Source organism: Rattus norvegicus, chromosome 18, assembly GCF_036323735.1.
Source record: "Rattus norvegicus strain BN/NHsdMcwi chromosome 18, GRCr8, whole genome shotgun sequence".
In the NCBI taxonomy this organism is placed as follows: Eukaryota; Metazoa; Chordata; class Mammalia; order Rodentia; family Muridae; genus Rattus; species Rattus norvegicus.
Window position 1 is genome coordinate 75,790,748 of NC_086036.1, and position 24,277 is coordinate 75,815,024.

The 24,277-nt window shown below is 47.6% G+C and overlaps 1 protein-coding gene across 1 annotated transcript in view; it reads left to right on the forward strand.

Annotated features, from left to right (window-relative positions):
* Pard6g (par-6 family cell polarity regulator gamma) overlaps positions 1-24,277 on the forward strand; it is a 67,050-nt gene that overhangs the window by 17,756 nt on the left and 25,017 nt on the right. The window contains exon 2 of the mRNA NM_001100973.2: positions 12,582-12,804. Within this exon, the coding sequence (NP_001094443.2) occupies positions 12,582-12,804 (223 nt within the window). The remainder of the gene's footprint in view (positions 1-12,581; positions 12,805-24,277) is intronic.

Sequence of the window (24,277 nt, forward strand, 5' to 3'; positions counted from 1 at the left end):
GCCATCACTTTAGCTGAGCAAACTTGAGTTCTGCCACTCTCATAGCACAATAGGTTTCTACATGGAAACACATATGGTAAGTTTACATATTCCTTGAAGTACTAAGGAAAATTAAATCACAACAGCGCCTTTTAACTTGGAAAGCAATGAATTGGAGTGGTGATGAGGATACACGTTGAATAAGGAAAGTAATGACCAGAGAGCCCTCTGACGCCGGAAACACCAATTGTCCAAATTTGGTTTCTGAATTAGAGATGAACAGAGGAATTTTTGCAGTTCGGGGGGTCAGGGTGGAGACAGGAGTGTGAGGGGAAAAGGCATGTTCCACCCTGTTCAGAGTGCCTGTCCTCTGACCTCCTTCCCATTCAAACTGGAAAAGCTGGCTCTACCAGCTCTGCTGGCCCGAGCCTCACAGCCCATTCCTCCTTCCACAGGCCCCGAAGTCATAGGGCCTGGCCTCCCTGATCTCTTAACTGTACTGTTCTCTGAATTGTACACTGACAAATGCTAGACCCCCAGAGTCACCTTTCTTCCTGTTTACCGAGGGAGAGCCAGAGCCTCCATGGGTAGCACCTGTCTAGCGCTTCCCTACAGATTTCTGAGTTTTCGATCATGGCTTCCAGTGAGCCTTTCCAATGGGCTGTTTCACAAACATAATCTTTAAGGTGAACTCTTTAATAACAGCTGTAGACACTATAATTAATAGGAAATGAAATTCACACCTATAAATTGTAAAATTCAGCGGTTTTAAATACAGTCTCAGAGGTGCACAGTCATTACCACAATCTAATTTTAGAACATTTTCTTCACCCAGACAGAACCCCTATGACCATACCGGCTAAGGATTCTCTTAATTCTTTTCTCCCCTTCAGCCCACAACATCATTTCTCTATTACACTTTTTATCCGTTGTGATTTGCCTAGTCTTGACATAACATATAAGTAGGATGTGTTATAAACTCTTTCAGGTCTTTTTTCCCCCTCTTAGGATAATAGTTTCAAGGCCCTTCATTGTTGTAGCATGGATTGACCACAGAACAAATCCTGGTATATGCCTGTACCCTGCTTCCTTTGCCCTGTTGGACAATTGGACACTTGTTTCATTTTGAAAACAATGTTGCTATAAACATTGTATTTGTTCCGTTGCTCTTTACACGTGTGCGGGTTCATCTCTTTGACTGTACACCTAGAGGTGAAGCGGTCCTTCATGTAGCGACTCTGTTCAACACTTTAAGGAACTCCCCAACTGTTCCGCCAACAGTTGAAATGCTATCAGAAATGCAGGAGGCTTCATATTCTTGCCCACTCACACCAGCATGTTCTTACCATCTTTATCACGGCCATCCAAATAGACTTGAAATGGTATCTCACTCACTGGAGTTCCATTACTATTAGATTACCTGAGGCACATCACTTAGAATGAGAAAGAAGGTGCATTTTTGGCTTGTGATTCTGGAAGTTCTGATCCAAAAATCATGTTCTGAGCCTGTAGTGAGGCAGGAGCTAGAGACAGAAGCACGCGGCAGAGTAAGCAGCTCAGGCAGAGTAAGCCACTGACCTCGTGAGCCTCTCTCAGCTGACTCCACCTCCCTGCAAGTTCCCGTGGACCTCAGGAGGATGCCCTTCGGAGCCATAGGAGTGACTGGATAGACTTCTCCAAGGTTCGAGCTTACTAATAAAGAGAGTGCAGGCAGTCAGGAGAGGTGTTGAGGACAGAGTGGTCGTGTGCATTCTGGAGGGTTCTTGGGCTTGAGAAAGCTGCCCAGAGCTTTTGATCCACGTCTCCCCAGGGACTAGCAATGCAGCACCATCTGCTCGGGTGTTAATTGGCATCTGTGCATCTTCCTTGGAGAAATGTCTAGTCCAGTTTGTTGAGCATTTTAGGGGGTGGCGGGTGGGAGGGTGAGTCGTCTTTCTGTTGTTGAGTTACATTGTTTTGTTTTGTTTTGTTTTGTTTTGTTTTGTTTTGTTTTGTTTGAGGCAGGCTCTTTCTATGTGGCCCTGGCCTGGAGCTTTCTATGTGGACCTTGAAATCATAGAGATCTGCCTGCCATGCACTGTCCTGCCAAGCCATGTATCTGGCAGCCTGTTGTTGAGTTTTTAAAGTTCTTTATATGATCTTGATGCAATTTCCTAATCAGGTGTTTAATTTGCAAATACTTTTCCCATTCTGTAAATAACCTTTCCACTTTTCTTGATGGTATCTTTCAGTGCGCAGAACCTTTACATTTTAATGAAATCCACTTTACCTAATTTTTTTCCTTTTGATGTTTATGCCATGGGTATCATATCTAAGTAATAATTGCCTAAACCAAGTAATAAAAATGTAATCCTGTGTATATTGAGAGTTTTTTTGAAATACCAGCTCTCAAGTTTACTCCATGATCCAATCAGAACCTTTAAAGTCAGGACTTCTCTCTATAGCCCTGGCTGTCCTAGAACTATCTCGAGCTCACCTGCCTCCTGAGCCCTAGAATTAAAGGCATGATGAGCCTTCACCGTCAGCCCTGAATCAATGAGGTGTAAGCTAGGAGTCCATTGTTCTCAATTAGGTATCCAGCTGACCCAGCACTGGTTGTTGAAAAGATTATTTTTTTCTCTTAGAGATTGTCTCGATATTCTTAATGGAGATCAGCTGGCCACAAATCAAGTGTTTTATTCCATGTGTTTGTATTGGTTCTATTGATCTTCTATGTGTTGGTCAGACTTGGGTCACGGTGATAAAAGGCCTGCATGAGCAGCTGAAGGAGGGAAGGTTTACTTTAGTGCAGGGCTTCAGCCAGCCATGGCTACAGAGCACATGGCAGGGCAGAGCAGGTCACAACACAGCACCAACAACAAGAGAGAGTACATGCCTGCTCTAGTGGAGTCTTATTCCTATACGTCTGAGCCCCAGCTCATGCAATGGTACCACTCATACCAAGGCTGGGCTTCCCCTCTTAGTTACATGTCTCTGGCCACTCCCAGAAATGTGATTTAGCCATCTATGGATGGCCACCCATTTGGGGGTCAAATGACCCTTTCAGATATCCTGAATATCAGGTATTTATATTATGATTCATAATAGTAGCAAAACAACAGTTATGAAATAGCAATGAAAATAATTTTGTTTGTGGGGGTTACCACAACCTGAGGAACTTTATTAAAGGGTCACATGAGGAAGGTTGGGAACCCATTGTCTCAGGTACTTCTCGATCCAACACAATGGACATGATTAGTCCTCACAGTGTACCAAGCACCACACTAGGAAGCTTGAAATTAGAAAGTGTGAGTCCTCCAGTTCTTCTTTTCAAGATTGGTTCTTTTGGGTATGTTTTATATATTCCTGGCCTTGTTAATACCACTCTTTTTTTTTTTTTCTTTTTTCGGAGCTGGGACCGAACCTCTTTTGGGTATTTTTTTTTTTTTTTGGTTCTTTTTTTCGGAGCTGGGGACCGAACCCAGGGCCTTGCGCTTCCTAGGTAAGCGCTCTACCACTGAGCTAAATCCCCAGCCCCTCTTTTGGGTATGTTATGTCTTCCACATGTCCAAATACTTTTAGGAACCAACTTGGTAGTTGCTTTGAATCTGTAGAGGAACTCAGGGAACATTTCCATTTTAAGGACAAGTCCTGCAATCCATGAACACAGAATGCCTTCATCCACTTGTATCTTCTTTAATTTCTCAACAATATTCCGAGTTTTCATATCTTTTGTTTACTTTATTCTTAAAGTATTATATCCCTTCATTGTGTTATTAGTAGAATTGGGTTTGTTTTTTTTTTTTTTACTTTATTTCCAGATCGATTGTTCACTGCTGTGCTTTAAAAATAACATTTGTTTTGTGTTATGATGCTGTCTTTAAACTGTGCTGAAGTCACTCATCAGCTCTAGGGAATTCTAGGTAAATTCTGTCTATGAATAGAAATGTTCGAACATCCTCCTCGCTTTCTTGCCTGTGCTCAAATGTGAACATGAACGTTCTTGATTTTCTCTTAGCTCTGGGGCAGGCTAGCCTGCCTTAAGCCGTCAAGTACAGTCTAGCTGGGGTGCTAGCTGGGGTGGTCCTAATTTGCTGAGTCTTATTTTTACTGGTTTCGGTGTTGTGATGATTGCATTGCTCTTGGCCTTTTTTTTTTTTTTTTTTTTGGTTCTTTTTTTCCAGAGCTGGGGACCGAACCCAGGGCCTTGCACTTCCTAGGCAAGCGCTCTACCACTGAGCTAAATCCCCAACCCCCGCTCTTGGCCTTTAATGTTGTGTACTCCAATAACTTGTTTTCAGATGTGACCACGACTTCGCATGCCTGTAGTTCACCTTGGTGGCTCTGGTTGTATAATTCTTTTTTTATGTTACTGATTATAGATTGCTGGTATTTTTAATGGATTTTTGTCCTCTTTATGATGGACTTTGAGCTGTGAACTTATTCTTATGCCTTCTTGGGGGGTGTGGGTTTTTACTGGTCTGTTAGAATAAGGTGAGATGTGCTCGTTCATACCGTTCTTAAATAGTATGAAAGGTTGCTATAAATTCCATGGACATTTGGTAGAATTCATGAGTGAAGAAAGCATGAGGCCTGGAATCTCCTTGCTGGGCATCTTAGAAATTAATTCAATACCCTTGTTATAAGTTATTTGGAGTTTCTCTTCCCTCTTAAATAAGTTCTTATAGTTTGTTTCTTCCTTGGAACCTAACTATACCATCTAAAGTCTATTAATTCTGGATTTGGCCACTCATAGGATTCACAGATCATCTTTTCTTAAAAATTTATTTTAAAACCCAGTCGCTGTTGCCGATGCCAAGAAGTGCTTGCTGACAGGAGCCTGATATGGATGTCTCCTGAGAGGCTCTGCCAGAGCCCTACTGATACAGATGAGGATGCTTGCAGCCAACCATTGGACTGAACGTGGGGACCCCAATGGGGGAGTTAGAGAAAGGACTGAAGGAGCTGAAGGGGTTTGCAGCCCCATAGGATGTACCCAGTTTTTAGTGGGTTATTTGGTGTGTGGGTGACTTCTCGAGTTCTTTATATATTTTAGATAGCAGCCTCTATTGGATACGGGGTTGGTAAAGATCTTTGCTCAGTCAGAAAAAGATTATTTTAGGTTGACAACCTATGTTCACATTCAAGCTCACGTAGTTATACACGTATAAAAACTAAAAGCTGGGGTTGGGGATTTAGCTCAGTGGTAGAGCGCTTGCCTAGGAAGCACAAGGCCCTGGGTTCAGTCCCCAGCTCCAAAAAAAAGAACCAAAAAAAAAAAAAAAAAAAAAACTAAAAGCTAAGGTCTACATGTGAGAAAAAGCATGCGAGTTTTTTTTTTTTTTCCTTCTGAGCCAGGGTCACTTCAGATAATATTTTCAGATCCATCCGTGAGAGCTTAGAGAAGGAAGCGTGCAATAGAATGGGGGCGTAGTGTCGGGAAAGTGTCGGGAAGGTAACATCACATGTGGCATGAAACTGAAAAGGTGAGCTCTAAGGGCAGAAGGGGACATGTAGGGGGAGGGACATGGTTGTGGGGGACAAGAGAGGGTCAGCCCGAACAGAGTAGAAGAAAAGGCCACAAGGAGACCTGTTAGCTTGGTAGACTAATATAAAAAATGCCTTAAAGCATTTTAGAACAGTTTTCAATGTACAGAAGAATTGCAGGGAGGACCCAGAGGGTTCTCATACAGCCCACAGTCCTCTCCCTGGTCTGGGACACGTAATGTTCCCCTGGGGTATTTTTGTAAGGAATGAGCCGATGCTGACACATTGTAATTAAGAGCGCCTGTGGTTTATTCAGGTTTAGTTTTCCCCGCTGTTCTTTCTAACCTGAAGTTCCAAGACCTCATCCAGGGCAAGGCCTTCCACTCATCTGTGATGCCTCCTTCTTTTTTTTTTTTTTTTTTTTTTTTTTTTTGGTTCTTTTTTTCAGAGCTGAGGACCGAACCCAGGGCCTTGCGCTTCCTAGGTAAGCGCTCTATCACTGAGCTAAATCCCCAGCCCCATGATGCCTCCTTCTGACCGTGCTAGCCCCTCTGACTGTCCTGGGTTTTGATGGCCTTTTGCTTTTGAGGACCGACGGCCGTTGTTTTACAGAGTGTCCCTTGATGGGGATTTTGTTGTTTGTTGAGCTCTCTGTCATTAGACCCAGAATCTGACTCTGAAAGGGAAAACCACAAGGGCAGTGTGCCGTTTCTATCCATCACACCAGGCGCCCACGCTGGCCACCGTGACTTGCCACTGGTGATGACCTCCAAGGAGAGAAGTGTGTCCAGAGACCCCACTGTGAAATCGCTCTCCTGCTTTCCCACACTGTACCCTTGGGGGGAAGTTCCTTATGCATGCATACCCCATGTGCAGAAGATGAAGAATCGTGCCCCCCTCCTTGAGAGTGACGAGCTCAGATAACTCCTTTGGTATTCTTCTGCATGGAAGTTCTGTCTGTCAAGTGTTTACTCTGGCATCTGTTTACATCAGTGGATGTTTATCTTGTGCTGTTTTGTTTTCTTGCTCAGATTGTCCCGGCTTGGCCACTGGCACATGTCCCGGTTGGTTCCTGTCTCCTTCAGCTCCATGTTTGTGGGACTTGTCCGGCTTCCTGGATTTCTGCCCTTACGCAGTGCTCAGACTCATCTTCCCATGTCTCCTGAGCCGAGTCCTAGACCAGAAACCTCCTGCGGGGATCCTTATCACAGTGGCCATTGCTAGTGGAAGATTCATAATCCCTCTTTCCTAAAGATCCACAGCAATGTCCCCCCTTTCCTTCACGATCTGAATAATTAGATTTTTCCCCCTACTTAAAGATGTATTGATCTTGTTGATCTTTTCAAAGGCCCAGCTTTCTGCTTGCTTGCTTTCTGTCTGTCTTCCTTCCTTCCTTCCTCCCTCCCTTCCTTCCTTCCTCCCTTCCTTCCTTCCTTCCTTCTTTCCTTCCTTCCTTTCTTCCTTTCGCTCATCTTCTGTCCACTTTTTTCTGCTTGCTCGGGTTACATTCGAACTTTTTTTTCCCTTTTAGTTTCTAGTGATGCACGTTTAAGTTAATGCATTTCCCTTTAGGGGTTTAGACCTCTAAGTTTCCCTGTGCGTGCTGCTGCCACATTCTGTAAGATTTGGTATGATGTACTTTAGTCTCCATGTGAGTGTATGTTTTCTCACGACTCTTTCTTTTCGTGTGTGTGTGTGTGTGTGTGTGTGTGTGTGTGTGTGTGTGTGTGTATGTTTGTAATTACACATGGTTGAGGGGGAGCATACATCTGGAGGCTGAGGAGGCAGGAAGATATCTGCCTTCATCACTGACTTATTGCCTTGAGACAGGATCTCTCACTGAGCTGGCAGTTCCTCATTTCAAGAGACGGGGGGGAGGGGAGGGGAGAGGAGGCAGATGACAGACAGATTAGTTGAGATGATCTATATTATTATACATGTATCTTTTTTGAACTATATAGTCGTCTAATTGTTGTTGTTGAATATATGAATCAAAATGAAGTTCACTTTTAGGTGAGACAGGGTTCTGCTGTGTGGTCCAGGCTGTCCTGGAACTTGTGGCAATCCTCCTGCCCCAGTCTCTTGAATGATAGGATCCCAGACACGAGCCACATCCCCAGCTGAGCATAATGTACTTTTGCTTACTGGTCTAAGAATTTTGTATTTCGATTAATTTCTCTTTAAGCTTTAATAGGTGAAGGTGATGGCCTCCCTCGGTGTTTACTGTCCTCTGGCAGACATAAAGACTGAGGTCACCAATGGAGTGACAATTTATTTTGCTGAAAGTTGTGGAAACTAAGGAGTTACATACCTGTGAATTTCCCAATGACATTCTTCCTGTAAAGAGTACTTGATTGTTTCTCTTATTTGATAGTTTTATCATAATAAGCACTCTTAAAAGTCTGACGGTTTGTGTTATTATAAGCACTTGGGTTTACACACATTAGAAGAGGTCCTATCTCTCCTGTGTTGATAGGGACTGCCGGGAGATGGCTCAGGCTGGTCGCTCCTTTCTTTGATAAGTACACTTCTGGAAAGGTGACCTGCACCAGGCTATGTTCACGTCTTTCCGTGTGCCTAGAATCAGTTCTTCCAGGAAAAAGGAGTCAGCTGTTTGAGTTGAGTGCTGGTGGGAAAGAGGGGCTTTCCCCTTCCCTATATATACTCTATTATATAGTATCTTGCTTGCTGGCCTAGCTAGACCCAGTAAGGCAACTTTGGGAGGGGTCTGTGTGTGTGTGGGCGCTCACGCGCACAGGCAAGCTCATGTTCCTGCCTGTGTGCATGTCACCACACCCAGCTGAACTTTTCAGTGTAGACAGTGAATTCTGAATGGGGTGGCTTGGTATTTCTATTAGACATTTTAAAATAGAATAGGCACTGATCAGAAAATTTACATAATTCCTTTTCTCTTTGAAATTTCTTTGTTATCTCAAGAAATTTTTCTTCTATTCTTCTGTCCCACTAATTTATGCTTGATTATCTACCGGGCTTCTGTGTAAAGTTTAGATAAGTTTAATTTGAAATATTTTCATATGGCTATAAAACCTCGGTTAAAAGTCACTCCTGGATTGTGGCCAGTGGTATTTCCAGTTTGACAACTGGAAAGAGCTCCAGAGGTAGGAACACTGGCACACGCTTGTAATGACATCACTCAGGAGACCGGGGTACGGAAATCTCTTAAGTCTGAGAGTTCAAGACCAGCTTAGGCAACACAGACAGACAGACAGACACACAGACACAGACACAGACACACACACACACACACACACACACACACAGAGAGAGAGAGAGAGAGAGAGAGAGAGAGAGAGAGAGAGAGAGGCATACATCATTGGAGATGTATTGAAACAACCATCCCTACATTGTACAAATGACTAAAATGAGCCAGCTGTGGTGTCAGACTTCTGTAATCGCCTCTCCCCAGGCTGAGGCAGGAAAGGCAAGAACTGAGCTTAAACTAATCTATATAGCAAGACCCTGTGCCCAAAGCAAGAAGGCAAACCAACAAAACAGAACAGCAAATATCAAGAGAGTGGCTGCCGAGAGTTTTCATGGGACAGGCACACACATGTGCACACAGCAACCGCTTCCCAAAGAAGAGGACACAGGGGAGGGGAGCAGGGCTGAGGCTGGAGGAGGGGAGGGAAGGTCTAGGTCTGATGTGATTGAGACACACTATATACACGTAGAAATAAAAATTATGTAAAAACATGGAGCTATTAAAGAACTACATTTTTAAATAAAAACAAAAATGGCTACTGCGGATTATAGAATTTACCTCTTAAGAATTCTACATCGAGTTATTACAACGTCTACCAAGTTATGACTGAAATATAGGTACAGAGGTTGGTCGATAACTGCAGGTCATGCAGGATAAGCATCTTACAAACCCTTCGTTTAATGAAAGGTACTTATTGCTCAGTGACCTGGAAAATGTCTTCTTTGTCTGCTTTTTACTGCTACAGATGTCAACACCATCATGAGCTTCGCTCACACACAGATCCAATGCTCCGTCAGTGAAAGCAGCCAGGTGTAGTGAGGCCGCCGAGGTGAGGAGGTGAGGAGAGGGCTCTTTGACCTCTCCCTAGGTCACGTGTCAAGAGTAGCTCAACCAGGAGAATCATTTAGGTAATCTGTTTGCTGGGAGTTCCATATGAACAGTTTCTGATTCCGAGTAAAGTGAACAACGGGAGAGCACTTGATAGGCAAGATGTGTTATCTGGTCCTTAGAGCCATGTGGCTTCTCAGTGTTTGAAAGGTAGAAACATTCGTGGCATTGCCAAGGATCCTATGGCATCACCAAGGATCCTATGGCATCACCAAGGATCCTGTGGCATTACCAAGGATCCTGTGGCATTACCAAGGATCCTGTGGCATTACCAAGGATCCTGTGGCATTACCGAGTCGTACCTACTAAATCCTTCATTCAAAGGCCCCTTGTTTACTCTGATGTTAAGTGGAAAATAATTAATTTCTAGGTAAAATGCATTTCTCACCTCTCTGTTGGAGATGTGACCAGCATCTAACAGTAAACACGACCGGCTCTCTGATTGAGCGGCAGGCAGGTCACAAGGTCAAACACAAACCAGACTTCTCAGGCCAAGAAAAGTCTGAATTCCTTTGTCTTTCCAAATTGCTACAGGAAGGCACACGTTTTAGGAAAATTGTCCAAATAGTGAAAACTATGTCGAGCTGCGTGCCGACGAGTTGCCAGGTGAAACTGAGGTGGGAACCTTGCTGGGGAACTTGGGTACTGAGTGTGGGAGCTTCTGGGTGCTGAGTCTGCAGTGTAGGGTGCTGTGAGCAGAGGGAAGGGAGTTCCTCAGGTGAGTGTACGGTGATGCATCCTGCTGAGGAGACCCAAACAAGGATGGGAGAGAAATGCTCCCGGGGGCATTACTCACCCTTACGGTCTTTCAAGTCTTCCTTGAGAAGAAAGGGGTGTGCTCAAGGACTCGGCAGAAGTCAGCTACAGACGGGAAACATGAAGTAAATGTGTTACGATCTGATTGGATACCTACATTGGGAAAGGATCATGTAGAACTTGGACTGTAGGCTTTATCTCTTGTATTTTAGAGGTTTCCAACCCCTCTGAATGAAGACCAGTGTGCTCCGACTGGCTGCCCACTGATGGCACCGTGTCTTTGTTAATTTCTGAGAAGAAATGCTGGGGTGAAAGATCTTCACCTCTGACACCAGCAGAGATGAGCCAGAGCCCTTTCCAGGGCATTAGCTGGGCATAAATGTGACTGGCCAGACACTAACTCTTGGCCATACTTCTTCCCCTACTGTGTGTGTGTGGGCGGGGACGGTAGGTCTGACTAGTCACTGAATATAGAGTTTTGCCAACATTTCGAATTGTTCCTTTGTTTGGGTGTCCTGGGCAGAGGAGTTAGGCGAGAGGTTGGCTTTGCTCTGTGTGACCGGCAAGAAGTGGAACCAGCAGTCGCTTCTCAGGCAAGTCTGTCTTCACACAGTTCTCTGGGAGCCATTTTCCTTATGCCACTGGCCTTCTGTATGCGGACCCAGGCTAACACTGGTTACTTCTGGGAGGTTTTCTTAGAAACACAAATTCCTGGGATACGGCCCCAAACCCGAGAGCATTGAGGTGGTTTCTGACGCAGACCCCAGTGACTTGAGATGACCTGTCCAGTATAATGTCCAGATGCCGTAATGGCAGTTCTCGTGTAACATTCAACATTTAACTCTGGATACTTTCCAGCCCTGTTTCTTACCTCTTAATTATGCTGCAGACTAGTGTGAGCTAAGACTCTCAGGTCATACTGACCGTGGTCATCTCCTTGCAGCCTTCAAGAGGTGACCTGCAGGCTGTGGGCTGGGGTCTTCTGGAGGCAAACACAAGCTCTGGGAGCAGCTCCATGGGCAACCAGGTCAGGCCCAGGCTCTGTAGAAAATACAGAGCCGCCAGTTACTGTGCAGAGGCGGAAGCTGACTGCTCTTTTGAAAGGAAGCTGGTCCTCTTTTCATTTCCCCTGTTATTCCTTTCTTTCTTTCTTTCTAACTCAACTTGTATATAATTGCATCCTGACCTGACTGCTCCTCCCCCACACGTATCTCACGTCTCCCATCTGCGTCATGCTTCTCCTTCCTCCCTGCCTGTCCTCTTCCAACGTTGATGACTTTCCGGTTTGTTTTGGTGACCCATTTAGTTTACATCGGGGCCATCTGTGTTAGCATATGATTAGAACTGTCCATCGAAGCCTGCTGGGGGTCACCACTGGGTCCACAGCTGAAGACAGTGACTTCCCTTCTCCCTATCTTTAGCAAATAGCTCAGCAGTGAGGGGTAAGGCTCCCTGAGCTCTGCTGAGGGACCCATTCCGGGGCAGACCCAGAGCAGGCATCTGACCAACACCACGAGCTTCATTCACCATGATTCGCTGGAAAGAGAACCCTCTCTGATTAAGCATTTGTGGTTATAAACATAAATATTTAGAAGGTTGCTCGCTGTGTTGTCGGTTTAGCTAAATAGCAATGTTGAGTTCCCCCTGTGGCCTTCCGTTCCCCCCCTGCCATGATGGGTTTTTGACCAGGCTTCAGTACCCAGCGTGGATTCCCTCCTATGGTATGGGGCAGTAAATCAAAAGCAGTTGGTCACCCCTAACAGAAGCGTCACTGTTCCACAAGTATCACAGTTGTCACAGTTCGTAAGATTCACAAACTTACAGTCAATGCCTTTTGCCTCCAGCCACCTGCACAGCGTCTTTCTGTTGCCTCTCGTCTGTGGGTCCTGGCGTGTGTTTACTTGGAGTTACTGTTGTAGGAGCCAGAAAACTTGTAAGAGGCCATGGTGGGTGCTTAAAGGAAGATAGTAAGTAGTCCATGGATAATGTGGTAGTCGATTCCGTGAGTGGAAAGGTTCAAGCAGGGAGGAGTAGGAAACATGGGGAAGATTAATCCAAACAAAGGGGATTTTTTTAAAGTCATCTGAGAACCTAAAACTTTAAAGCAAACATTAAAAATAAAATTTTATATGTTTTATATAGAATCCGACTCACTCAGTCCCAAGACTGCGGAGTGGACTTGATTACCGCACTGTTCCATAAGCACATTGTGCCGTCTTCTCACCATCTCTTCCCCAGAATTAATCTCCCCCCGTCTCTTGCCTTGTAGTTTGGGGCCGAGTTCCGAAGGTTCTCCTTGGACCGCCACAAGCCTGGGAAGTTTGAAGATTTCTACCAGCTGGTGGTGCACACCCACCACATCTCCAACACCGAAGTGACCATTGGCTATGCTGATGTACACGGGGACCTGCTGCCCATCAACAATGACGACAACTTCTGCAAGGCCGTCTCAAGTGCGAACCCCTTGCTTCGAGTCTTCATCCAGAAGCGAGGTAGGGGGAAGCTGTGCACTCCGCTCCCGTAGCAGTCACTTAAGGAAAAGAGTAGAACTTTTAACTGCTGGTGTGAGACACTGAGATTCAGTTCTCTGGCCTTTCGTAGTAGACTTTAAAATTAATTCTCAGAGCAATGCTAATTTGTTTAAAGGTCTTAAAAGTAGTCACGCTGCCTTTTTCACCTTAAATAGCGCTGACCTCTGCCCTATAAAGATGTAAGAAGAATAATGCAGATGCTTTCAGTCTTTTATGAAGAGTTAATAATGCTGGTATTTTGGGTATTTTGACTAGAGGCAAGTGAATTCGGTAACAAAGAGGCATTTGTCATCCTAAGAGCTAAACTTGAGGGCCCTAGTTAAGTGTGTACTTTTCACATCTTTGTAAGACTAGGGAAAATATTAACTTTAAATTTGGTTAACTTTAACCTCTAAAATCCTACCATTGTTGTAAGCAACCGATGTTTTGTCTTGAAATAGCTTACAGATGTAGGTATAGGTTGGTGGCTGAAGTCAGGAGGGGTTGGAGCGGGGTCAGCTTGGTCTCCTATGAACTCACCCTGCCTTCCTCTCAGAAATGCACTTCAGGTTTTTTCCCTCTCATCTAAGCTAGGCAGAACCTTGTCATTTAGGAACATGTTAAAGGAAAGAGCTAGCTGCAAGGGAAGCTTAGAAGTACAAAAAAGAGCACTTTTATAATCAGTTTACTAATCATTACCCTTTGCCTGGGACGGACCTACTTTGAACATCGTGAGCACTGTTGTGTGCAGTGTGCACGATCTGAGGAACCAGTAGAGAACCCCAGTAAAGCCATGTTCCAGAAAGCCATGCCAGCTGAGAAGGCCTTGGCATAGGTGTGTTTTCCCAGCATCCTTTGGTGTTACCTCGTTTTCTTCCTTGCTCTGCCCCAGTAGCAGCATGGCACTTACAAGTCTGGCCTTTTAGTGTGAGGTCATCTGTCATGTGACTTCAGATCCTTCTCGTGGCTTTTCACAGAAAGACCCAGGGTGAGGCGCTGTCAAGGGCTGAGTGAGGGCATGAAGAGCCAAGGTGGGAAGTTGGCCGTGAGACTCCGAACTGTTGGCCAGGCCTGTGTCTGTTCCCTGCACCCTAGTGTCATTGTTTGCAAAGTGGGGGTGACACGGCACTGCTCGAGTTACTGAGCATAACACATGGCATGCCGAAGGGCTGTCTGTGGCCTGTTGACTTGTGCCATTCTTATTTGTGGTCATGGGTGATGGAGGAGACCCTGACCTCACTTTAGTCCAGTTCTCTGGTGCAAAATGAGAACATGCCAGCATCTGTTCCATAGCAGAACCTGGGTGTTGCTGATGCTGCAGAGAGTTGACTAGTCCGTCCCTCGTAGGAGACACTGGAATCAGGACTCCCATGCTCCCTGCAGCCTACAGTGCCCTCTTAGCTCTTCTCTGTCCTCTGTGGTAGCCACAGCTGGTCCTGGTGCAAACCCCTGCATCCCACTACCCCTCCCTGGAACTCTGCTCAGACAGGCCAGTTTCAATCTGCTCTAATCAGTTCATGGTTTCCGCTGCTCGTCTGTCCTCTTCTTCTCTCTGGATGTTAACCTACTACAGATTCTTAGAGTGGCTTGTGATTCATCTCCACCAGACTATGGGGATCCCGGGGCTGGTTCTTGGCTATGCCACAGTGACCACAGCTCAGAGCCTCACTCACAGGGACAGGCAGAGGGTGAAGGTTCTGGAGAGTTGTCGCCCATGCACGTGGGCCTTGTTACCCGTCCTGAAAGAAGCTAATGTTTTCTGGCTGTGGAGTGGGGGCTCTGAGGTCCCAGTAGAGGCAGGCTATCTTGAGAGCCCCTTAGCATGGAGCTGCTGAACCTGGAGTGGGCGGGAGCTCGGGTCTGCATGTTCTAGGTGGGGCTGCGTCATCCTCACCCACAGTTCAGGTGGCTTCCCTCCTTCAGCATGTGGAGGCCCAGTCTCCCTGTCCATATTATTTCTTTTTCCTCTTCGTTAGTCTTCCTCTGCTGTGAGGAGCAGCGTGGTACTCACAAGACTGTGTTTTTCAGAGTGAGTTCGTCTGTCAAATGAACCCAGGTCCTTCTCGTAGGCCCCACCATCCTTTCTGAGGTGGGAAAGTGACATCTGCTTCCTGGATTGCTGTGCAATGCCCACATCTACGAACTCTCAGCCAGGGCCCGTGCGTCCTGTCCTGGCCTCTCATCACACCTCTGGATCGCTCAGAGCCGTCTTTTCACTCTCCTGTGCAGTTTTACTGGAGTAACTGTGTTGGGGAAGGGTCTAGGCATCTGTATGTCTGTGGACGGCTGGACACCTTTGTCTGCAGGACCGTCTTGTCGGCCCATAACCATGAAGATCAAGTGTCCATTGATCTGGAGAGGCCAGTTCTTATTGAACCCTCATCATGGTGCTACCACCATGAGTCCTACCCAATGAGGCCCAGGTCACTTCCTGTAGTGTGTGTGTGTGTGTGTGTGTGTGTGTGTGTGTGTGTGTGTGTGTGACTCTCTCCTGTGCACTTCTGGTTGTTGCATGGGAGTGCCCCTGGAGGCTAGAAGAAGGTATCAGATCCCCAGAAGCTAGACTTACAGGTGATTGTGAACAGTGCAGTGTGGGTGCTGGGAAGGGCAGTAAATGCTCTAAAATGAGAGCCGTCATTCCAACCCTAGCTGACACGGGTTTTTAAGAAGAAACTATATGACCATCTTCATAAATGTATGAAGCCCCCAGCTCTGCTCAAAACATTCAGTCTGCCTCTTACAATAATAGTCTCTTGCCTCCAGACACACAAGGACATAACAATAAGGTGAAAAATGAAGTGTCCCTTTAACTAACCCTGCCAGCGGGCCTGGGTCGGGGTAAGTCCCCACGTAAAGACAGCACTCAGCACCATTCACAACAGCCCAAGAGTGAACACAGCCCAAGAACCTACCTGCCAGGGACCAGAGCACCAAGTGTGCATGCCCACAGGAGGGAATGCTACCCTGCTAAGTACTGCCTCATGGCGGTGGGTATCACAAATGGTTCGCTGAGGGAACTAAGCTGGGACACGGGGACAGATGTCCTGCTCTTGTTATGGAAGGGGTCTGTGGTTGAGAGCATGTCTGTTTGCTAATATTTACTTGCAACCCTGAGTCAATTCTTAGGGTGGTTTTCTGGTCACTGGTGCACTTGACATATACGTTTCTGGCTGAGGACATACAGCAAAGCACCTCGAGTTGTCTGAGTTCCTGCTGGCATCTGTCTCTTGCACACTCTGTCCACCGACTCCGTTGTCATTTTTGTGTTGCTTTCTTTTTTGTTGGTGATTTCCGTCTGTCCAGTGGCCTGGAGCCTAAGGCCTGAGTGCCCCCTAAGGTTCTCAGCCTAGGGTGTGGTGACCTGCCTCGTGGAGATGTTGTGTTAACAGACGTGTCGTTCAGGTCCACCGGCCATGAGCTCAGCAAGGTGGGATGCTAATTGGTTGTTGAAAGCATCATGACTGGAGTCTCGTGAAACCCAAGCATATCTTTCTCCAGGGCTCATGGCCCTGGCTTCACTAACTCACATTGCTCTTAGCGACTTCCCAGAAAGAAAGAGCCCCGAGTAATGAGAGTTTGGTGTGTGTGAAAACAAAGTCCAGGATGATCAAGTTCATAGAGACAGTAACAAAGTCCAGGATGATCAAGTTCATAGAGACAGTAACAAAGCGGTCAGAATGCATGGCTTGCGTGCCTAGGTTGCAGCCCCAGTGAGTTTCAGTGGCTCATTTTCTTTTCGCTGCCTTCCCCTCCTACCTTCCCTAGCCGGTGCAGGAACACTCGGGACGCTGCTGGAAGTGAGGCCAGGAGGGATCCTCCTTGTGCCTCCTCCTATTTCTAGCAGAATAAACAGGAAGTACAAACACTAACATCATTACCACTAATTCATCAGGTCAGTCCTTCAAGCACCAGTGACGCCCATGATCTTGTCTACCTCCAGGCCCTGCCCAGAGCAAGGTGGGCTCCTGCCCGGGTGGGGGGTGGGGGTTCCTAACATTAGCTGTTCTGGGCACTTCGGGTTCCTAGAATGAACAAAGCACACTTAGCTGCAAATGCTTAGATGTATCCGAGTTTACGTTTGTCTGTGTTTTCATTTAATTGAGTTGCTGTGGAAAGTAAGGAGCGCTCTTCAGAGGAAGTGGAGCGGTTCCACTTTGGTTTCAGACTCTCCGAGAGTTTTAAGGATAAGAATGCTGCTCAGAGTGTTTCCCCTGGATTCTTAGCGTCAGCTCTTGGTAGGAGGGTTCCTTACCAGTGAGCAGCCTGAGCTCCCAGGTTACTCTCTCCTCAGAGGCTGCCTAGCGCTGCCTTTAAAGCACACTCTGCTCTCCGACCCCACTGTGTTGTCCTGCCCCGGTGCGTACAGGGACAGGCATGGAGCTGGCTCTCAACTCTCTGCTGGACAGGCTCCGCTGTGCAGCACGTGAGCTTTGGGGCCATCCCAGTTCCCAGAAACCTGCGTGTTTTGGAGATTTCCTTTCTGTCTTTTTTTTTTTTATGTTGGTTTTGTTTTGTTCTGTTTTGCTTTTTTCAAAAGGCCAAAAAGGCTCTCGCTACACTACCGTGGGAACGCGGAGAAAACAACAGGCCTGCAGCCCTGGCTCAGAGTAGGCGTGGGGAGAATGTGCTGAGGCAGCTTGTGAAGGGCTGCGTACCAGAGGCACCCACCACTCAGAGGAACGTGGCTGTCTGGGAGCCACTCACAGCCACCCCGTAGGCCTCAGCTTGTCTGCCTTGTGTCCTTGTGCCCTTGCTGGCCAGCTTGTCTAGGATTAGCCTTCTCCAGCAGCCCTATCGGGGACCTGGTGTGCAAATGGTGAGATTTTCACACCTGCTCAGCTAATGCTTTTCTTTCCCTCTGGTCTCGACTTCTCTCACACAGTCAGGCCTAGTGTTTATAATTTGACTTCTTGCTTTCGAAGTGCAATGCGTCAGAAATACACCTGACTGTGAAGTGCTCTATAAATTGTTGTTTTAAGATGTTTCTGTTTGTGACATATTTGTGTAGAGAAACTCGGGGGGAATAATCCCCTCCCCCAAGACAACATTCACCATTTGGCAGTGTTGTTCCAGACCTCGGATGTGCTGGCAATAAACAGGTCATTGTATCCATGCATGGAGATGGCCTTGGCCTGGCGCTATATTTTTGTCTTTTTGCAGCTGTGGGTTGATGAGCATCTCCTGTCACGATGAACCTAAATGCCACCAGCACCTTTGTGGCTGGTTTCCCCAGCCTTTCTTCATTCAGCTTAACAGAGCTGTCAGTTTATCTCTTGGGATAAACGAATTCTTGCCGGGTTTATTAGATCAGGGAAGGTGTATAAGTCCATGCTCCTGTCCTCAGTAGGACTTCAGCATTGTATCTGAGGCATCTTTGAACGTAGTTATGCCCTATGGAAACGCAGTCTTTAGATTTGTCTTCTCAGACACGATGGCGAAGACCAGTCTTCCTGCCAAAAGGACTGGGGCCATGCAGATGGTGGCCGTCCCCCAGCTGCTGCAAGCCCTGGGAACCTGCCTCCCGGGCAGGCACCTGGTGTTGACTTCCACGGATGCTCCTCTTGACCTCACTTTGTCAGCCTGTAGCATCTACCCTCCTGTCACATGTCATCTGGCAGTGTGGATACCGCTCATGTGAGCAGCTCACATGATGGCCTAATTAGTTGGCTGTCACTTGACCAGTGTGTTAGAAAGGCAAATGTCATCTTGTTTCTTCTCTCTGGCATCGGAATCGCTCACTGGGTGGGTGGCAGTAAATAGGTATATATATATATATATATATATATATATATATATATATATATATATATATAAATTTAGGCTGATGATACCCTGGAGCCAAGGTGATGTGGATTTCTGAACAAAAACCATATAATAGATGGTCTAAGAGAGGGCTGTCCCCCTTACTTCCATAAATCATGTAATAGTCTAAGAGGGCTGCCCTCCTGACTTCCTGAGTAACTTAGGGTCCTGTCATGGGACAGTGATTTTACATGTAAGGAATTCTTCTAACAGCTACAGTGGCTGCTGGGTAACCTGCACCCTGTCTAGACCACTAAGAGGCCGCTCAATAACTAGGATACTGCCCATGGGATCTTGTCTCGTGGTGATCCATCTCAGATGTGCAAGCTAGAGGGTTCACTCCTTCCCCAAAAGCTCACTGGCCTCTCCTAGGTTCTGTGGTGAGGACATCAAGTGTGACATCAGCCCTCTCAGCATGGGGGCCACACGATAAATTACAACGGGCAGTGTGAGCCCAGCCATTGTGGGCATTGTCGAGAAAATCAAGCATGTGGTCATGCAGCTCTGGGGGCCACCGCAGAGCGGATGGTTGAGTGGAGCCTCCTGAGAAGCCAGCAGAGGCTGCTTACACAGAGAAGTCCAACAGAGGTGGTAGGCAGAGCAGGCCTCCTGCTGGTAGTGGACATGCAGGCTATGCTACCCAAAGGTGTCCAGTGGGGGCTCCATAGCTACCCACGTGGCCTGACAGGACCACAGGGGTTGGCTGGAGTCATTTGCTTTAACACAGAGATTTTAGACATGTGACCTCTCAAAAGTCATGGTAGTGTTTTGTCCCCTTTGACCCAGATGTAGGCTCCTAAGTCAGCCAGCTCAAACTTTATACCATAAAATCAAGAGCCCTCCGCAAGAAAACCTTCTCCTGTATAGGCCATCATCATCATTGTCGTCATCGTCATCATCAACATCGCTGTAACAGACTGCCACTCCCTGCTCAGGTGTTTAGTCCACCGCCAGAGGCACTCTGGAAGACTTGTCATGCACTCTCCATTAAGCCATGACTCTGAGGGTTGGTTCAGTTAGCCACTCGGTTACAGGACGCCTTTTCTTATTAGGTACCTACTTTGTGCTCCGAGCTCTGCTGCCTCCTAGGGATGTAAGGTTAGGCTAAGGCTCCTGCCCTCGAGCGGAGTGGCCTGCAGCTTTCTCCAGATGACAGGTGCTGTGCTCAGAATAAGCAGGGCATGCGCTGAAGGAAGGCCGGGTCAAAAGGCTACAGCGTGAGACCCGCCCAGGAGGCTTTGTGAGGAGGCAGTGCCCGTATCACTGGAAATGAACTGTGGGGTGAGAACAGGAGCCTCTGGGACAGGCACAAGGTCATGTAGGGTGTCAGGAAGGGAGTTGAGGTGCAGGTCAACTTAGGGGTGCCAGCAGAAGTTTGCACTGGGAAGACATGGTAGGAACGCTAGGAGCTGCACTCTCCATGAGTGCCTACAGACAGTAAGGGCTCAGTAGGGCCTGTAGACAGTAGGTGCTCACGTAGGAGCTGTCACATAGGTTAAGGAGCTCTGGGGAAAATCTCATCTTCACCGGAGGCTTCAGGGAGGCAGAATGTGAGGCCCCCACAACAGGTGAGTTGGAGGTCGGACCAGGGAGACTTGGCATTCAGATTGCCTTGAATTGGGACATCTGTGGCATGGTCACGGCAACTACCCGAAGCTCGGGAACACAGCTCTCTCTCCACCAGAGGCTGGAGCTCCATGTGCAGCTGTTGGGCTACCAAGCTCAGGAGCCATTTAGATACCAAGCTGCTGGTAGTTCTGAATCCAAAGCCAAAACGTTGCTGGGCTGAGACAGGTAGGTGTTGGCTCTAGTTAGTCCCTGGGGGAAGACCTGGACACTGGCCCCGTGTTGTATCCCAGTCTATTCAAAAGGCTTTCGGTGTCAGAAGATACCTTGTTCAGATAGATGGTAGCCATGGAGCTTGTCAGTCAGTGCAGGCGGCACAGCTGGGCTCACGAACAGTTCACCCTGCAGTCGGGACTCACCAGAGAGAGAAGGAGAGAGAGAGAGATCTTGAGAAGCCACCTGGAGCAGGGAAGCTGCCTCAGGCCATGGTTTCCGGTTCCCTGCTGGAAACCACCTCCTTGGTACCTATCTCCGTTCTGGTGCTGAGTTTGTAGTGCCCAGGTGCTTACTTGCCTTTTCCCGCTTTCCCTGTGTCCGGTTCCAGCCTGTCTCCTAGCATCGTGGGCAGCTTTCCCATGTCATGTTCGGCCTAGCCGTGCTCACAGAAGTCTCCAGAAATGCTCCTGGACCCCAGCTAAGCCGACCTCTCACTGTCTCTCTTTTCTCCTGTGCTCCCCTGCTCTTAAGTAACCGCAGGGGCACAGCTCAGTGGCCTCCATAGTTTACGGAGCACATCCCAGTTACACTCTCACTCAGCCCCCGTTGGGCCCTCAGAACACCCCACCTCAGTCTCTCTGTCCCATCCATATTATTCCCAACTCACTCTCCCAAAGCGCTGTCAACTCCCAGAGTCCCCCTCTGTAAGAATTCTGACATCAGGGCCCCTCAGACTTCATTCCCTGTGAGGGCCCTTATGTGATCTGGGTTTTCCTCAGCTCTCAGCCCCAGGAGTCTTGGGACATAGCCTGTGGCCCAACTTCCCCATGACTCAGCACACAGAGGCTCCTAAGCCGTCACCTGAGAGCACACAGAGCCCTGCTTTCTGCACGTTATGGTGAGGAGGTCGTTGCAGGCGTGATTCGCTTCTCTCCGTTCGGCGGAGTCCAGAGATACGAAAATTTCCACCATGAACACTTTTTCCAGAAATGCTCGGGAGAGTTGGATTTCCTCTTACACAGCACTTTTCTCTTCCTGTTTTGCCCTTATCTCTGTACCTCCCACCTCCCCTGTGGGAAAGTGGGTCAGCACAGGGGTCACCACCTGTGTGCAAGGCTCCTCCTCCTCCAGCCGCTCTACTGCAGTTAGCAAAGGCAGACAGAGGGCTGGGGTGAGGACGCCCACTGAAGTCAGAGCTGTTTATTTGGTTGTCGTTTTTCCGTGGCAGCGAACCAGGGTGTGTGTGCTCACCCTGGCCATGTCCAGCCACACGTTCCGGTTCCCACATGGAGCCGGCTACACGGATCCATGTGAGGACTGAGGTAGACTTTGGGAAATGATGAAGGCTAGTAGTGCCACTGACACAATGATCTGCTTTTTATAAGATATGTTATGAGTTTATCATCTTAGCCATTTTGAGATACACGTTCCAGTGGCAATCAGTGTGTCCACACTGTTAGGTGGGCGTCACTGCCGTCCACCTCAGAACTTTCCAGTCGTTGGTATATCAAGGTACAGATTACTGTAAAACATCTTTTATCTTTGATGTCTGTCGGTGGCCTTGTTGGATATTCCAGATCAAAGGCAAGGGATTATATTTTCTTTTTCAAAAAGCAAATCTCTTGGGAGATAATTGTCCCATGCTAAAATGTGTTCCTCAAGACCTGAGGCTGCCTTTCCCACTGTCTCATCCCTGCCTCCTGTGCACAGGTACTCCATGGGGAAGTCATAGGAAATATGGCGCTAAGCACCTCTGTGGTTTGCCTGGGGTTCACAGTGTGCACACTGGGGCCAGGAAGGCATTCCCCAGTTCCTGTCAGCACATGCAGAGCACTAGCCACGCCACTCCGATTATCATCGCTCTGGGTCTTTCTGAACCAGAAAAACATCCATTCTGGTAGGAAATGAGTTCTGGAGACTCGAGTGTTCTGCACTGAGTTTGCTAGGAGCAGGGCCCAGAACTGACAGCTCTAGCACTCCTGTTCCAGAAAGATCTGCCCGTCTGTCTGTCCCTCTGCATCATTCTCCTCACTCCTGTATGGGAGCGAGAAGGCCACAGCCAGGGGGTCAGATATGTGCTGTATACAGGTTTGGGAGTTCCTGCAGTTAGGACTGGGACCCTGCCAGATGACCTCAGTGGGGAGGGCAGACTCAGAGACCATCCAGAAAAATACCCTTAGCTGTGGGAATGGTCACGTGGCCCCTCGGTAAGAGGCACTGCCATAAGTATTGTAACTTCTACATCTGCAGGATTTCTCCCCAGCACTAGGGATAGAACTCAGTCGTGCATGCACGGCCGTGCTCCTCACTCAGCCAGATGCCCAGCTGTCAGGGTTGCTAATGATTCCTTAAGGATCAGATGGAATCCTTCATGTGGTCACGCTGACTTTGCATAAAAAGATGTGAAGGCACGTGCTTTTGGTGTTCTGGGTAACTCCTGGCACGAATTTAGACACAGATGACAGCGTTTAGACTCAAGGCTTAGACGGCTGGGATGTACATGCCGAAAAGCACTCCTGCATGTGAAGCAAGCCTCCCTGACGGTAGTCGCCACATGAACAGCTCCTCTACCCATGCCATGCACCGTCTGTGCCTCTGCACACCTGTGCTTAAGACCGATGAACCTCCCGCCAGTCTGAATCATAAAATTGAGAGATCTCCAGCTTTCTTGTTTCTGGGATCAGGCTGACACCTAATGAGACTTCTTTTTTTTTTTTTCATCTTTATTAAATTGGATATTTCTTATTTACATTTCAGTTGTTATTACCTTTCCCAGTTTCCAGGCAAACATCCTCCTAACCCCTCCCCCTCCCCTTCTTTATGGGTGTTCCCCTCCCCGTCCCATTACTGCCCTCCCCCCAACAATCACGTTCACTGGGGGTTCAGTCTTGGCAGAACCCAGGGCTTCCCCTTCCACTGGTGCTCTTACTAGGCTATTCATTGCTACTTATGAGGTCAGAGTCCAGGATCAGTCCATGCATAGTCTTTGGGTAGTGGCTTAGTCCCTGGAAGCTCTGGTTGGTTGGCATTGTTGTTCATATGAGGTCTTGAGCCCCTTCAAGCTCTTCCAGTCCTTTCTCTGATCCTTCAATGGGGGTCCCGTTCTCAGTTCAGTGGATTGCTGCTGGCATTCGCCTATGTATTTGCTGTATTCTGGCTGTGTCTCTCAGGAGAGATCTACATCCGGTTCCTATCGGCCTGCACTTCTTTGCTTCATCCATCTTATCTAGTTTTGTGGCTGTATATGTGCGGGGCAGGCTCTGAATGGGTGTTCCTTCTGCCTCTGTTCTAAACTTTGCCTCCCTATTCCCTCCCAAGGGTATTCTTGTTCCCCTTTTAAAGAAGGAGTGAAGCATTTGCATTTTGGTCATCCTTCTTGAGTTTCATGTGTTCTGTGCATCTAGGATACGAGGCTTCTTTAACAGCCTTCTGGGCAAATGTGTTCACACTGTACACTGACTGGCATCTGTAGATTTGCCCTTCTTATAGACCAGCGTCTGAATGCTTTAGTATCTTTAGAGCCTACTCCTTATGCACAGACCAAAGAACCAGCAGGACTCTTGTGCCTGAGCTTCCCACACTCTTGCCCCCTGGCAGAACTCCATGTCTGTGTCGCCTCAGGAACTCACATGGAGGCTGCGGTCCATGAGCTGTAGGGAACTGCCGGGTCTTTTGAGCAATGTTTGTTCTCATCTCTTCCCAGCTGGACAAGGCTTTCTTGTGTCAGCAAAGCTCTAAGAACCATATACAAGGGCGGGAAAGCACAGGAAGCGCCATCATGGGCAGAGGAAAGAGGCTTCGCTTGCACAGGGGTCTCAGTCTGTAGCCCACTTGCAAGGATGTGCAGCACAGCACCAGAGAGATCCATTCT